We start from the raw sequence: 14042 nt of genomic DNA, 5'->3' as shown, positions 1-14042 counted from the left end.
AAACACTCCAGTGTGCATATGCTTACAAATATATGTTATTTATATCTATCGTAAATCAATTTTGCATATAGATTTGTAACTTTTTGATGTAATATTGAAGCTACAATAAGATCATATTCAACTAAAAGATAGCTAAAAATACTTTTTGGCAATTTATGTAACTATAAATATATACATGTATATATAGATATATATATATGTATATAATTGTAAGTGTATTGTGTATTGTATTGTAAATGAGAAACGGCAACAATGTTCAATGATTATATTTATAAAACAGAAACGTAATTTGTAATAACAAAAATAAACGGAAATGCAAACTATTTTCTTATCAATAAAATATTTTAAATTTTCGTGTTTCGAAGATCGTAAATCAAATCCTTTTCAACTTATTTATTGCAAAGTATTTTCTCCAAGTCAAGTAAATGAATTTTGCATTAATTCATATTTGAAGTTTGCACAAAAAGTCCGTTTAAGCAGATGTTATTCCATAAGAAAAATATCTGATTTTGAAAGATTATTATCGACCAGAATTTAAGGTCTTTTTAATATTTTTGCTTTTGTTTTTACTTAAAATCTAATTTACACTGCGCCACATAATTCAAAAGTGCCCGTAAAACTTGAAACCGTTAAAGGGAAGCTCTCATAGATGGCGCTTATTAACAAGTCAAATTTATCCCGATAGCTGGCGTTTGGAGGAAAAAGCTATTCAGCCCTTGCACACAGTTGCTTTGATGTGCAAAATTGCTTTAAGCTCAAAGCTTCTGGCGCTGCTTGCCATATGATTGCCGTCCTTGTTCTTCAAATGCTCGTTTAAAGGCCAAGAATACTTTTGACGCTGTCGCTGCTGCTGCCTGCCTTTACACGTCCTTGGCCCCGCGTCGCACTCGATCTGTCTATCTCTCTATGTGTGTGTGTGTGTTTTGCGTACTTGCGAGTGTGTGTGTGTGTATGCGTGTGTGCTTTCCTCTTCTTCTACCTACGCCAACAACTTTGCTACTCTTACTGTGTTCCCGTTTGTGTTGGCCTACAGACCTAATTTTTGCGTGTGTTGTGTGCTGTGCATAGTTTTCCCGAAAAAATCGGAATAAACAAATAGAAAGAAAGTAAAAGCAACTATATTCAAATAGCGTGGCGTGTGTCGGCGGCAGGGAAAGTGAAGTTTAAAGCCAAACGGTGTGAGTGTGAGCATTACGATTTCGAGAACAGCAATAACAACAAAAGCCACTAAAAACTTAAAAGCAAGATGAAAATGTGTATGTGTATATGCGTGAGCAGCAGCCACAGCTAAAGCAAGTTGCAATAACGGTAGTGCAAGTTTTGTAAAATTATCACATACCTAAATATGTATGCACACGTTTACGTACTATATGTATGCACATACATATTTTGTTCTGTCATAGAATTGGAGCAGAGCAGCTAAAACAACAACAAAATTAGTAGAGCGCCCCCTGCCAGCCAGCCACAGCAACAGCAACAACAAGTAAATGGTCGTAATTGTGTGTGTATAAGTGTATGTATATACATAAGTGCGCGTTGTTCTCATGTGTGTTCGTTCGTGTGTAATAGGGAATTGCAATTTGTTGTTTTTGTAGGAAGAGCTTTTCGCTTGTTGCGCGTGCTCGTCTTTCTCGTCGTCTCGTTGTCGTTGTGCAAGAAGTTTTCGTCGTCTGGCTCGGCATAATTGCAATAAATTTGCTGTTTTTGATACATAGGAGGAAGCAGCAAACGCCGACGCCGACGCCACCGTTGCCGCCATGCAAAAACAAATTCCATGTGCGAAAGACAACACTAAAAGCGAATAGCGAATAGGCAAAGCGAAAACGAAAAAAAAAGAAAGAAAGAAATAGCAAGAGAATTGGCGCAGCGCAAATAATAAGAACATACACTAGCGACGGCAGCAGCAACAGCAACAACAACAACAGCAATAATAATAATAAGAGTGAGCGCGCAACTGTGTGCGTGAGTGCTGCGAAAAAAAAAAAAATAAAATAAAATAAAAAATATGCTGAAAAAGCTTTCGACGACGACTTCGCAGCTGCTGCTGGCGCAGGCGGAAACTGCATCAGTGCTGATCGTAGCGGGAACAGGGCTACAGGGGCAACATGAATCACGATAGTTCTTCTTCTTTGTGCGAATAACCGTGTGAAGTGTACAAACAAATAGAGAAGGCAGGCGAAACGGGACAACAACAACAGCAATAATAGCACTTTTGCTTTCGGTCCCAACTGGTTTTAAGAACGACAAAAAGAAAAAGCACACCAAATCGAGCGCCCCAAGAGCCGCCGGAGTAGCAGCGCGTCTTTGTTGTGATCGCTGTCGGTGTAGCGGCGCATGCGCTACAGCGTCGCTGTCGCTGCCGACTTCACAGCAACAGCAGCAGCAGCAGCAGCAGTAGCAGCTGCTGTTGCTATTTTATTTAGCATGAAAGGTACGTTTTTGCTTCATCGTTCTGTGCTCTGGCACGCCCCTTACACTGTCCGCCCCTGTCAACTGTCCCGGATCTTTTGTCTAGTTGGGCTGAGCTTTTTAGGCATCAACTTCGCAGGGAAAGACGCAAAGATGGCAAGGGTTAGGTTGAATGTAGCTAATTAAGATCTGTGCAAGTTACTTGAGGGCCTTCCAGTTGGAATTGCCAACCACTGGAATTGCCAATAAGCCGTGCGCAGTGGAAGCAACAGCAAATTTGTAAAGATTAATGCTGATTGGATTTGGTGAGTGGTGAAAAAGCCATAACTGCAAGCTGGGATTCTAATTGGAGTAAATGTAACTGGAACCTTTACAAATTTGACTCTTTTAACATAGTTAGGCTTTAAAGCTGGGAAAAGAGTAATTGATAGCTATGTAGTAAAAAAGGAAAGGTCGACTTACAGTAAAACCAAGTAATTATTCAATAATTTGTAATATTTCGAATCTTAAGTTAAGATTTAACAATAATGCACCATTTTATTAGCGAAGCTTTTAAAGCTGCGCCGCGTCTGTTAGTGCTTTAAAGCTTTTCGAAGTTGTGGGTATACGACAACTTGACCTTGACCTAAATTCCCTTTTGCTGGACTGACTCTCATAGAACAATATTGGGCTGCGTTTATATTTAGCTTCATATCCTGTTGAGCTTTTTTCCCTCCGGTCACATCTATTTTTTTTCTTTTCTATTTGCTGTTTTACACTTTGCTAACGTGGTTGTTGTTCGCTTGACCTTTTTGCAGCTGGAAGACAATTTGTGAGTAATTGCAACTACTAAAGCTACCTGCCAAACTGCAACAACAATTTAAGCATCACTAATAACTGTAAACAAAGAAAACAACACAAGTCAAAGTACATCACAATACTACGCAACGTATTAACATGGATACCTTTAATGTACCTTTGCTGGCCGAGAGCAGCAGCAGCAGCATTGCCAACTATGCGGCCAGCAACAACAACGATAGCAACAATCATCATCATCAGCATCAGCATCACCATCATCATCACCAGCACCTGCAACAGCAACAACAACAACAGCAGCAGCAGCAGCAGCAGCAACAGCATCAGCCAGTGTTGCCACATCATCATAAGGATCAGATGCTCGCCGCGGGCAGCACACCAATGTTGCCATTCATTAACTATGCCCAGCTGCAGAAGGACGCGCTGCCCAACTCCAATTCCAATCCGCCCGTTGAGAGCTTTAGCTCATTGCAGGCCATCGACAACAGCCAATTGGATGGCGCCGTCTCCTTGAGCGGACTCTGCGAGCGCATCTTTGCCAGTCCCAATCCGCACAGTAATAGCAATCACAACAACAACAACAACAATGTGGATGGCAAAGGGTCAGCGCCATCTAGCGGCGGCAACGGGCCGCTTATACTAGAATCCGTCTCCATGTCATCATTTGCCAACATTCTGTTCAACAACAATCGCAGCAACAACAACAGCGACAGCAACCAGAACACGGCCAGCGTCGAGACACTCAGCAGCATCGATCCGCTGCTGCTGCAGAAGACCAGCTCGGTCGAGTATCATCAGCTGAAGCCGTTGGAGAACGGAGCCGGAGCCGGAGCAACGGCGGCCGTGGTGAGCACATCCGGTTTTCTCGGCTCCACAACGGCCCAGCTGCTGGACTTCGAGGTGGTGCCCAGCAGCAGCGACAAGGATGCGGTTGTGGCTGCCAACAACGGCCTGGCTGACACAACAACTGCAACTGCAACAGCAACAGCAGCAGCAACTGCAACTGCAACAGCTGCAACATCAACAAGCACTGCCAATCGAAGATCGCTGCACAGCATCGAGGAGCTGGCGGCTAGTTCCTGTGCTGCCGCCAAAACCAACAACAATAGCAGCAACAATGCAACACAACAACAACAACAACAGCAGCAGCAACAACAACAGCAACAGCAACATCTTCAACAACAACAACAACAACAGCAACAGACGGGCAATCTCAGCGGCTCCAACATAAGCTCCGAGGATGAGTCTATGTCGGAGGATGAATTTGGCCTAGAGATTGACGATCAAGGGGGTAAGTAGACATATCCTTTATCCAATTTGATTAGTTTCGCATAAGTCCTAAGATGTTGGCAATATTCTGTTGTGTGTGTGCAACATTGAAGATGGTAGCTGCAAGTGCAACAAATGCGTGCAACATTAGAAGAGGAATGAAACAAATAAAATATATTATCACTCAAATCAAAGTAAAACAAATAAATAAATCAAAACAGAAGAGAACGTGAACAATCAAGCAAAATAGCTAGTTCGGGGAAAAACTGAAGTAAAAATACCAAAAAAGTTGAAGATATCTATTCATTAAAGAAATAAAAAAAAATACTAAAACTAGGAGTATTTTTCCAAAATAATAAATAATACTAAATAAAATGAAATAAAAAAAAAACGAAGTATAATTCTACAAACAACCAATTACAATTCATGAAACATAACCAAATTGAAGCAACTTTTACAAAAATCGAAATTCCTTTTAATATTAGTTTCTGCAGATAATTCCTATGGAAGCTATATGATATAGTTGTCTGATATTGATAAGATTTTGCATATACTTAGGGCACATGGTACAACTCTTAAATGCCAAATTTGCTCAAGATATCTTGACAAACAAAAAAGAATGCATTCAAAAGCCTACTCTTCGACCTATGATTCCCATTACATTTATATGATATAGTGACTCGAACCGGATGGTTCCAATATATAATGTACGGCATACAACAGCTAGAGAAACGATAGTTTTCAAGACGATAGTCTTAAAGTTGAGAGATTAGTTTGCATACAAAAAGAGACAAACGAATAGCCAGACAGACGGGCATGTTTATATCAACTCAGCTGATAATGCAGATCTAGAATATATATAATTTATGGGGTCGGAGATGTCGTCTAGGCCTTACATATTTCATGAAAACGTTATAATATCCTCTAAAGGGCATACGAATGTCTTTAAACTTAATAAGCAAAACATCTCAGATACTCTCAAAATCGATATTTATCGGTTATATGGAAATGGGAGGAGTTGTAGACAAAATTAAAGAGAAAAAACCTTGGTTGTCGTGTGATGCAGATCTTAACACATGTAAAATTCGTAGAGTAGTTTCTGTAGTTTCCCAGATCGACGCGTTTATATTGAGGGATATAGCTAGATCAGCTCAATTTATCGGACTGATCAAGCATATATAAATTATGTTGAAGATGCGTTTTTTTTTCAAGTTTCAATCGCGCTGAAACGCGCTCAGATATATAACTTCAAATGTACATCGATATTTATCGAGACTACATATAGCACAGCGAACAGGGTATCGCCTAGTCGAGTGCTCTCGACCCGAGCAGCTTAATTTATTGCTCTCGTCTCGGATGATGCCGCTGCGTCAGCAAATGCACGCACTTGCGAGTTGCAAGTACAACGTTAGTTATTGTTGCTGCTGCCTGCGGCTGACATTCAGCAATGTCAGGCGTCGCGTCGCGTCGCCCACTTTGGCGACCTTCAATGCTGCATGTTGTGTTGTGTGTGTGCGTGTGTGTATGTGCATACTAACAAGCATGTGCATTGGAATACCCACAAGTGCAGGGGCGTCGCTGCAATCCTGAGCGAGTAGCTAAAATTGGAGCAAGGTCGCCGTGCGTTAGAATTTGGGTCAAGCGCACGTCGCGCATTAATACCCTTTAAAAGTGGGCAAAAGATGGGCATTTACGACTATAAGGCATTATACACTTACGGCTCTCGAACAGCAGTTTCTCGCACAAAATGCACAAACGTTTGCCTTTCATTTGTAGCATGTAAAGTTGCATATGTATTTGCAGGGTATCTACGAGTCAGGCCTGCTGCTCTTTTTTTTTTTGTTTGTGCTGTTTTGTAAAATGCATTAGAGATTGGGCACAAGGATGCGAACGCACACACGCACAGACACCATACACACATATACAGTGAAATTGCATAGAAATTGACGGTCACATTTGAATGTGTGCGTGTCTGTGTGTGCATGTGTGTGTGTGTGTAAGTGTGTGCATCAGCCGCGGCAAGCGAAACCCGTCAGCCGCATCAAACGTTTGGCGCGTGTGTGCAGTATGCACGCGCTCTCCCTCTCTCCCTCTCTCTCTCTCGCTCGCTCTTGCTCTTGTTCTCCTTCTCTGCCTTTGCCTCTGTCTCCGTCTCTGTTGGTCTGTCTATGCTTTGCACTCTCGAGCTTTATGTTCTGCCTCAGTTGCTTTAACGCCGCGTCGCCGCCCACTGCAACGCCGGCTGACATTGACACAGATAATTGCAATGTTTGCGTCGCCATCGCCGACGTTGACGTCAACGTCGACGCTGACTGAGGCGTTCGATAACCGCGCTGCGTCTATTGCTTACCTCAAAGGATTTAAATGGGTCAAAGTCAGCCGCTTGTTGCTGCTGCTGCTGCCTCTGCTGCACTTTGGAAATAGCTAACGAGGTCGCCGACGACGCAAATTGGGGCATGACATTGCAGGGGATACCGCATAGTTGTTGTTGCTATTGTTGCTGTTGTTGTTCTCCTCTGTGTTGTAAATTCATTACAAGGTTCTATGTCGAATGTTGCGTCTGAAGCGGCGCGCCAGACGTTTTGTCAAGGACAACGTTGCATGTCCTTGCCGCTGCCTTATTTGCTGTACGTTGCATACCCCAATTGGGGCAAGGTCGAACTATGCAAATTGTGGCTGCAACTTTGTCTGATTTAAGTCTGGCACGTGGCTGCAGCTTTAAAGTCTATGAATGCAAATGCCACAAATCGGCTTTAAGATACCTAAGGCTGGGCTGTTTAAGGATTATTTAAACGAGGATTCGTATTCAAATTCGTTCTTCTCATCATAACGAGGAATTCTTATGGTTGATTAAATATGTATTTTACTCCAAATTAAACTAATTTGTCAACAATTTGTAGTCCTCCAGTCTAGATATATCCTTCAGAATGATTATAATTATGGGCTTATCAAAAGTTTCTATTCTATAGCTTAGGGATTATTTAAAGGAGACCTCTAGAACTTGTTCCTCGCAATACACAAATCTTTATATGGCCGATTTAAAATGTATTCAAGTCTATATTAAAGTAATTTTGAGTCCCTCAGCTTAGCCATATCCTCCAGAATTCTGGCATATTCTATATATTCTATTCCATAGCTGATCTGTTATAAACGAGAATTTTAGAACTCGTCCCTCATTATACCTAATTATTCATATGATTGATTAAATATGTTTTAATTTATTCCCAATTCAAGTGATTAGCCAAAAATTTGAAGTCCCCGAACTTAGCCATATCCTCCAGATTGGAGGATATTTTGTATTCTATAGCGAGAGTTCTAGAACTCGTTCCTCGTATTATTAAGGGGTATTCATATGGTTGATTAAATATGTATTTTATTTAACTTTGAAGTAATTGGCCAACAATTTGGAGTCCCCCAGCTTAGACATATCCTCCAGAATGGTCATTCACACTGATTGCATTGTGTGTGGAGTATTCTCTTGTGTTCGGTATTCAATTTCAAACCTCAAATGTAAACCGCAAATTGTAATTGAAATACAGTTGGCGTTAGTCAAGCGATCAGAAATATTGTAAATACCATCAAGGATGCAACATTGAAAAGTTTATTTAGTATACGTATTTATTAAATGCTATTGTGCAATGTTTATTATTCAGAGTTCAGATAATGTTTCAAGGTGCAACGCCATTAAAGTCGTTCAATCGGAACAAAATAAAAAAAATGAAAGAAAAAAAAACAATAATAAAAGCATTTACCGAACCTGCATTTTATTGGCTTGCAAATGTTAAGTGTTTGGCAAATTGTTTAATTAATTGTGCCTAATAGAATTAAAAATTTAATTAGGTACAAAGCACTCCAGTCGCATAGAACATACCTTGGTCTAAATTGACCCTGCTTAAAATGGTTCCCATGAAAACTATGTGATAAACTTTGACCCCCAAGTACTGCTAAGATATGCATCCAGCTGGAGTTCCTTTAAGAAGATGGCTGTTAGAGGGAGGCAAGGGGGAAATATGCACTTTTAAGGGGCCAAAATATCATCTCCGGGCTGTTAAAGAGGGCCTATAACACAAATCATATAGAGTAGGATAAAAATGATATAGGTATATATGTGTTAAGACTGCATTTCCCATAGCGTATGGGCTGGGAAAGAAGAAGCATGCGTCAAATGCGCGTGAGTGAATATATCTATATAATATTAATATATTGCTTTGTATATATATATGTATCTAAAAAAGAAGCTGCTAATGTTTGTTACAAACAGCTTAGTTCGGCGCTAGACTTAAGGTATCTGTTAGTCGTGCACTCCCGTCAAGGGTCCTCTTAGTGGCTTTTGCCTGTTATGAGCAATTGCTGTCGATAGATGGCGCTCAGTAGCTTTCTGTTGAGGCAACATGTAGCTAAACTTGAAGTTATCGATATCGATAACTAAAGTTGGCGTTATCTAATCGCAATCTCGATGAGAGTCGTAAAACTGCATTGATTAAGGCTACAACTAAGTTAAACAAGTTAAACTATGTTTATTAATACACTAGTAATTCACAATTAGTAAAATGTTGTGTTTGCACTTATCGATATCGATAAGAACATCATCATCGATCTTATAAAAATAAATTGAGTTAATTCAATTTTGTATACTTACTAATAAACAAGTAAATCAGGATTACTAAACTATGTGCTACTGCAATATATATAGTTTTTTCTAAATTTATCAACTGTCCATTTTAAAGCTAGAACTTGGAAAATGTGCGTATTTGTAAAAGGAATATTAATTTTATATATAAAGATTAGATAGTAGAAGATTGGAATGCAGACTGCGATTTAAAGGATTGAGCTCTACAGATGAGTTCGTCAAAAGATCAATGCAGACATTTTAATTATTGTTAATAAATTGAAAGGTCAGCTTTTACTATACTACGATCAAGTATTATTTATAGCTCTTATCTATTTACTTTGGAATATGCAATTTCTCAAAACAGATTTGAATGCGGGTATTGCAATTTAAATTGTATTCAGTTATTGTTGCAGTCTCTCTCCCTCCCTCTCTCTCCCCCCACTCTCTCTCGCTCTCTCTCTCTCTGACTGTCTGTCCGTTTGTCTTGTTGTTGCTGTTGACGATTTTCTCGCATTGCATTGGCCATTTTGTTGTTGACCTTAACTCAAAAATAGAAAAACTGCCATTGAGAGTTTGGCTGAGTGGCTGCCGTCTCGATGCGCCGACTGCCGCTTGGTGAGGGGCACGCGCTGTATGCGGGGGGAGGGGGCTGTATGGAAAAGTGTGCTAATGGGTCGCCAGTTGACCCTGTGCCAGATTTCAAATGACGACGACGACAACAACGGGAACGTAGTTGGAGCCGGGGGTTGGGAATGGGTACGGTGACGGTGACGGGGAAGTTGGGGGCGGCAACTGCGCAGCATGCACTAGCTGTGCATGGTAATTGCGATATGACCCACCCCCCACCAGGGTGCAGCCATCGAGCGAGCGAGAGAGTGAGAGAGAGAGAGAGGGAAAGAGAGCAGAGTGTGAGCTTGCATTGCATTGATTTTACTTTTGTTATTTTTTTTTGTAGCTGAAAAAGCGCATTATATTGTTCTTATGCTCTCTTCTGCCTGCATCCAGTCCCTCTCTTTCTCTCCCTCTCTCTCACACACTGTCTCCCTCTCTTTTACGTGCACCCAGCACTTGCTCAAGAGTGTGGGTAAATGGCGGCCTGCACCCTGACCTAGTTATATTCGCATACGTTATATTTCTAGAATTTGTTTACCCTTGCAGATGGTATAATATTTTCGACACGAAATGTATAACCCATTGATGATGGCAGTTCACAAATTGAATGCATATTATTTATTGCTGGTGTCAGCAAAAATATTAAAGACCCAAACAATATATGGAAGAAGGTGCGCAGGTGTTCTAAAACAAGCAAAAGAATTTCTTAAAGCAGCTCACTTCAAACAATATTGATGCCGTTTCTTGTCTCAGTCTTTAACAGTCAAAGGGTATACAAATTGGGAATTTTAATACAATGGAAATTGCTTGTAAATCTATCTCCAACTATTAAGATTGGATTTTATTTTTTAACAAGGAGAAGGGAGAGATGCCTCCTTTCATTAAGTATATATATTCATGGCCAGCATCATTAGCCAAGTCGATTCAGGCATGTCCTTATGTCTGTCCGTCCTTCTTTATTTGCTTCGATAAATTACTAAGCGATCGATAAGCAATCCTCTTAGTGTCCGCGCAGCTTGTGTGCCATAGTCGATAATTTGCTCTGTTTTCAAACAATCGATTAACATTCCTTCGGATATTCGATCAATTGTTTCGTTTCCGAACAATCGATAAGTAGTCCACCTAGAGACCGCGCTCTATGAGTTTAATTCCTTTAATCGATAACTTGTCCCGTTTCCAAGCAATCGATAAAAATCGATATCTTAATTCTGGAGGGTTTTAGAAGCTAGAGTCAACAAAATTGACATGTTCCTTCTAGAATAGATCAAGTATCTTTAATTTTTCTTTTATATTTACTTTAACTTTGTGATTTTGTATGTTATATGTATACATTCCATACATTTTAGTTGTTTAGCATGTGTGTATGCATGTATATGGCCCACAACTGCGTTGTAACATATTTTTGCGCCTTTTAGTCCATGCTGCTATATGTTTGGCTCTTATCTTTGGTTATCGCTGTGTATACGTAATGTACAATTTGTAAATTGTATATTGCGTATACGCCGCGTGTAGCTGATAACTTTTAATAGATGGCAAGCACTGACAATTCACTATTAGTTAGTTCAAAACTGGGCATGGCTCCAAATGTGTGTTTAAGCCAACAAATCGGCTTGAAACTGAAATTGAAAAGATTCCTGATTATCCAAGAACCAAAACATTAATCGAAAAAGTTGCCTGAGGAATAGTTGAGCCATTTATTTATATCTTTGCAGAGGGTATTACATTTTCAAAATTCTTATTCATAGATGTGTATTTTGTGTATATACATGTATATGTATGTGTGTGCGTAAGAGTGTAGCGCATTCAGCAGTCAGCAAAGTCGGCTCGCAATTTGCGCGCCATTCACAGCAACAGAAATGATTGTAGCTCATTTTTTTTAAACTGGAAAAAAGTTAAAATACACACACACACACACACACACACACACACATGTACGCAGGCAATGCACACACACACATACTACGTACAGTCGATACGTACACACGAGCAGAGCTTTTCGGCGAGCTTTTGACACTGCATGTGTGCGTCTGTATGTGCGTACGTGTGTGCCTGGTCTGTCTCAATGGGTGCGTGTGCTTCTGTTTGTATTTAGGCTTTGGGTCTGTGCGCTCTAGTTGTGTGTGTGCGTGTGTGTGTGTGTGTGTGTGTGTGTGTGTGAGTGTGTGTGTGAGTGTGTGTGTGAGTGTGTGCTGCAAAGCAGAATAAAAACTGCAGCGATCTTCAGTCAAAGCACACAACACGAACGCAATAGAGATAGCAAAAACTGATACAGATATAAACAGCTTAAAAGCTATATTTACACATGCCGTAACACAGACACACACACACACATACACACATATATGCCACTATTATACTATAGCCTATGCATTCCAGTGCAAACACGTGAGCGAGCTTTGCCGGCGAAAAGCTCAGCGCAGTTCAGGTAAAATGGGCCGACACCGACTGAACACAGCAATGTGCCTTGGCAAGCGAAATCAATAGTTGGGAACAGAACGCAGCAGTAGAAGGGGAGGGGGGAGGTGGGGTGGGGTGGGGAGGTCGAGCTCTAATAATTGCCACACTATCAAAAATATGTTCAAATATGCAATATCAACTGCAATAAAAATAATTACTACTCTGACGTAAAATCAATATATTCTGATACAATTGCAGAGGGTATTCGAAATGTGAGCATTATTTGTTATGGAAATATATTTATATAATTTATTATTGTTTACAATATATTTATTTAATATTTGCCAGAAATGACAATGAGATTTTACACTAATCTGTTTATTTTGCCAGAGAGTACATCAACTAGATACATCAAATATGAAATGTATTTGAGAATGAAATGTTTTTGTAAAAGTTCCTATCTAAGCTCCTATCTTGTATCTGAGATCGTTCCAATCATACGCCTAGACAAACAGATGTCGCTTGTTCTTCTCATTGTGAATAAATAATATTGTATTTACGTTAATTCGTTTCGAGGCAGATTTCAAGGACCTTAAGAGCTACATACCTCAAATTTGTCTACTTATTAACAGATCTCGTTTAAATTACATCTCTTGTCCTCTCTCGAACTTTTTGTTAGTTTTTAGATTATTTCAGTACCTTTTATAAATATATCTTTATGGTTTTTTAGTTGTAAAATTCACAAAATTTCTGTTGTTGAATAATATTTTCTGTATGTCATGCTAAATAAAAATCAATGAATGGGCAAATGCCTTCCTTTCTAATAACTAGATGTTGGAAATATCACAATTATTGCCTGAACTGGACTGTAATTACATACGTTTGCATAAATGCATGTTATAAGATACAATCAACTTTAAGATTCTAAGTTTCCTTTAAAATGATCGATAAATCAATAAAAACGATTTTGTCCGTTTTGCTTGAATCTCTATCAATTTGACTTAAATCCACAAATTTGATTCGAATCGTCTGTAGCTTATATATATATTATATACCTATGAATCGTGCGTTAAGCTAAAAAGAAAATGATCGTTTCTGATAATTCTCAAAATATTTAAGCAACTTTGTGAATAATTAGAAAATTTGCTAATATTCATTTTAGACAATTTATTTATTTTTTAAAATTATAAATCCTCCCTTCTTCCCTTTAAAAATCTCTACATAAATTGAAGTGGACTTTGCTCAAATGTTTTTCTCGCTTTTAAAGTTAGCAAAACTCCAAACTTTGTTTATTAGTGTATAAAATTCGCTTCACAAAAAGTACTTTAGTATTTTAGCCACGCCCACTTTTTCTAATAATAATAATAATAATCTATAACTTTCGATGCGATCCTTTTACAATCGTGCTCCCAATAATAAGAATATATCGCAATTCCTTAAATCACACTCGTACATTTTCATTTTGTTTTCATACCGCGAACAGAGTATTGCGCAGTCGGTATTGTCTTCTAAAATTGGTAATCTATTCGAATATGTTGAGTATTTATTGATAATTTAACATAAAATGGCTTACCAGACAGCAAATATTACATCTCAATCTAGCAGAGAGATCCTTTATACATGTAGCTATGCATGCAGGGTATCTGCAGGTCGGGCACTCTGCTCGGCTGTCGGCGGCTCTGCGGCGCTGCCGAGCTGCTGCCGCTGATAGTCGTCGCAGCGTATTGAAATACGCGTGCGCTTTTGATAGATGACCTACTTTGGCATTTGCATGGCCTACTGCACTTGGCCAAGTTTTTGTCTCGCTCTCGCAGCTGGCTGGCGGCCGCGGAGTGAGCGCAAGGCAGGTCAGCAATAATAATAAAGCAAATAAAAAACAAGCATAACAATTTTAAGACGCTTCGTTTTGTTTGCCACTTGATAAGCGATGTCAAATAACGAAAAACAA

At 39.5% G+C, this 14042-nt stretch overlaps 1 protein-coding gene across 1 annotated transcript in view; it reads left to right on the top strand.

Moving 5' to 3' along the window:
* The first annotated feature begins 567 nt into the window (after positions 1-567).
* LOC115770181 (nuclear hormone receptor FTZ-F1) overlaps positions 568-14042 on the top strand; it is a 41755-nt gene continuing 28280 nt past the window's right edge. Inside the window, exons 1-2 of the mRNA XM_030715342.1 lie at positions 568-2431; positions 3207-4495. Coding sequence (XP_030571202.1) covers positions 3346-4495 — 1150 coding nt within the window. The 5' untranslated portion in view covers positions 568-2431; positions 3207-3345. The remainder of the gene's footprint in view (positions 2432-3206; positions 4496-14042) is intronic.

This window comes from Drosophila novamexicana, unplaced genomic scaffold, assembly GCF_003285875.2.
Source record: "Drosophila novamexicana strain 15010-1031.04,08,12 unplaced genomic scaffold, DnovRS2.1 tig00004555-arrow-pilon, whole genome shotgun sequence".
NCBI lineage: Eukaryota > Metazoa > Arthropoda > Insecta > Diptera > Drosophilidae > Drosophila > Drosophila novamexicana.
This window is presented reverse-complemented; position numbering and strand designations above follow the sequence as displayed.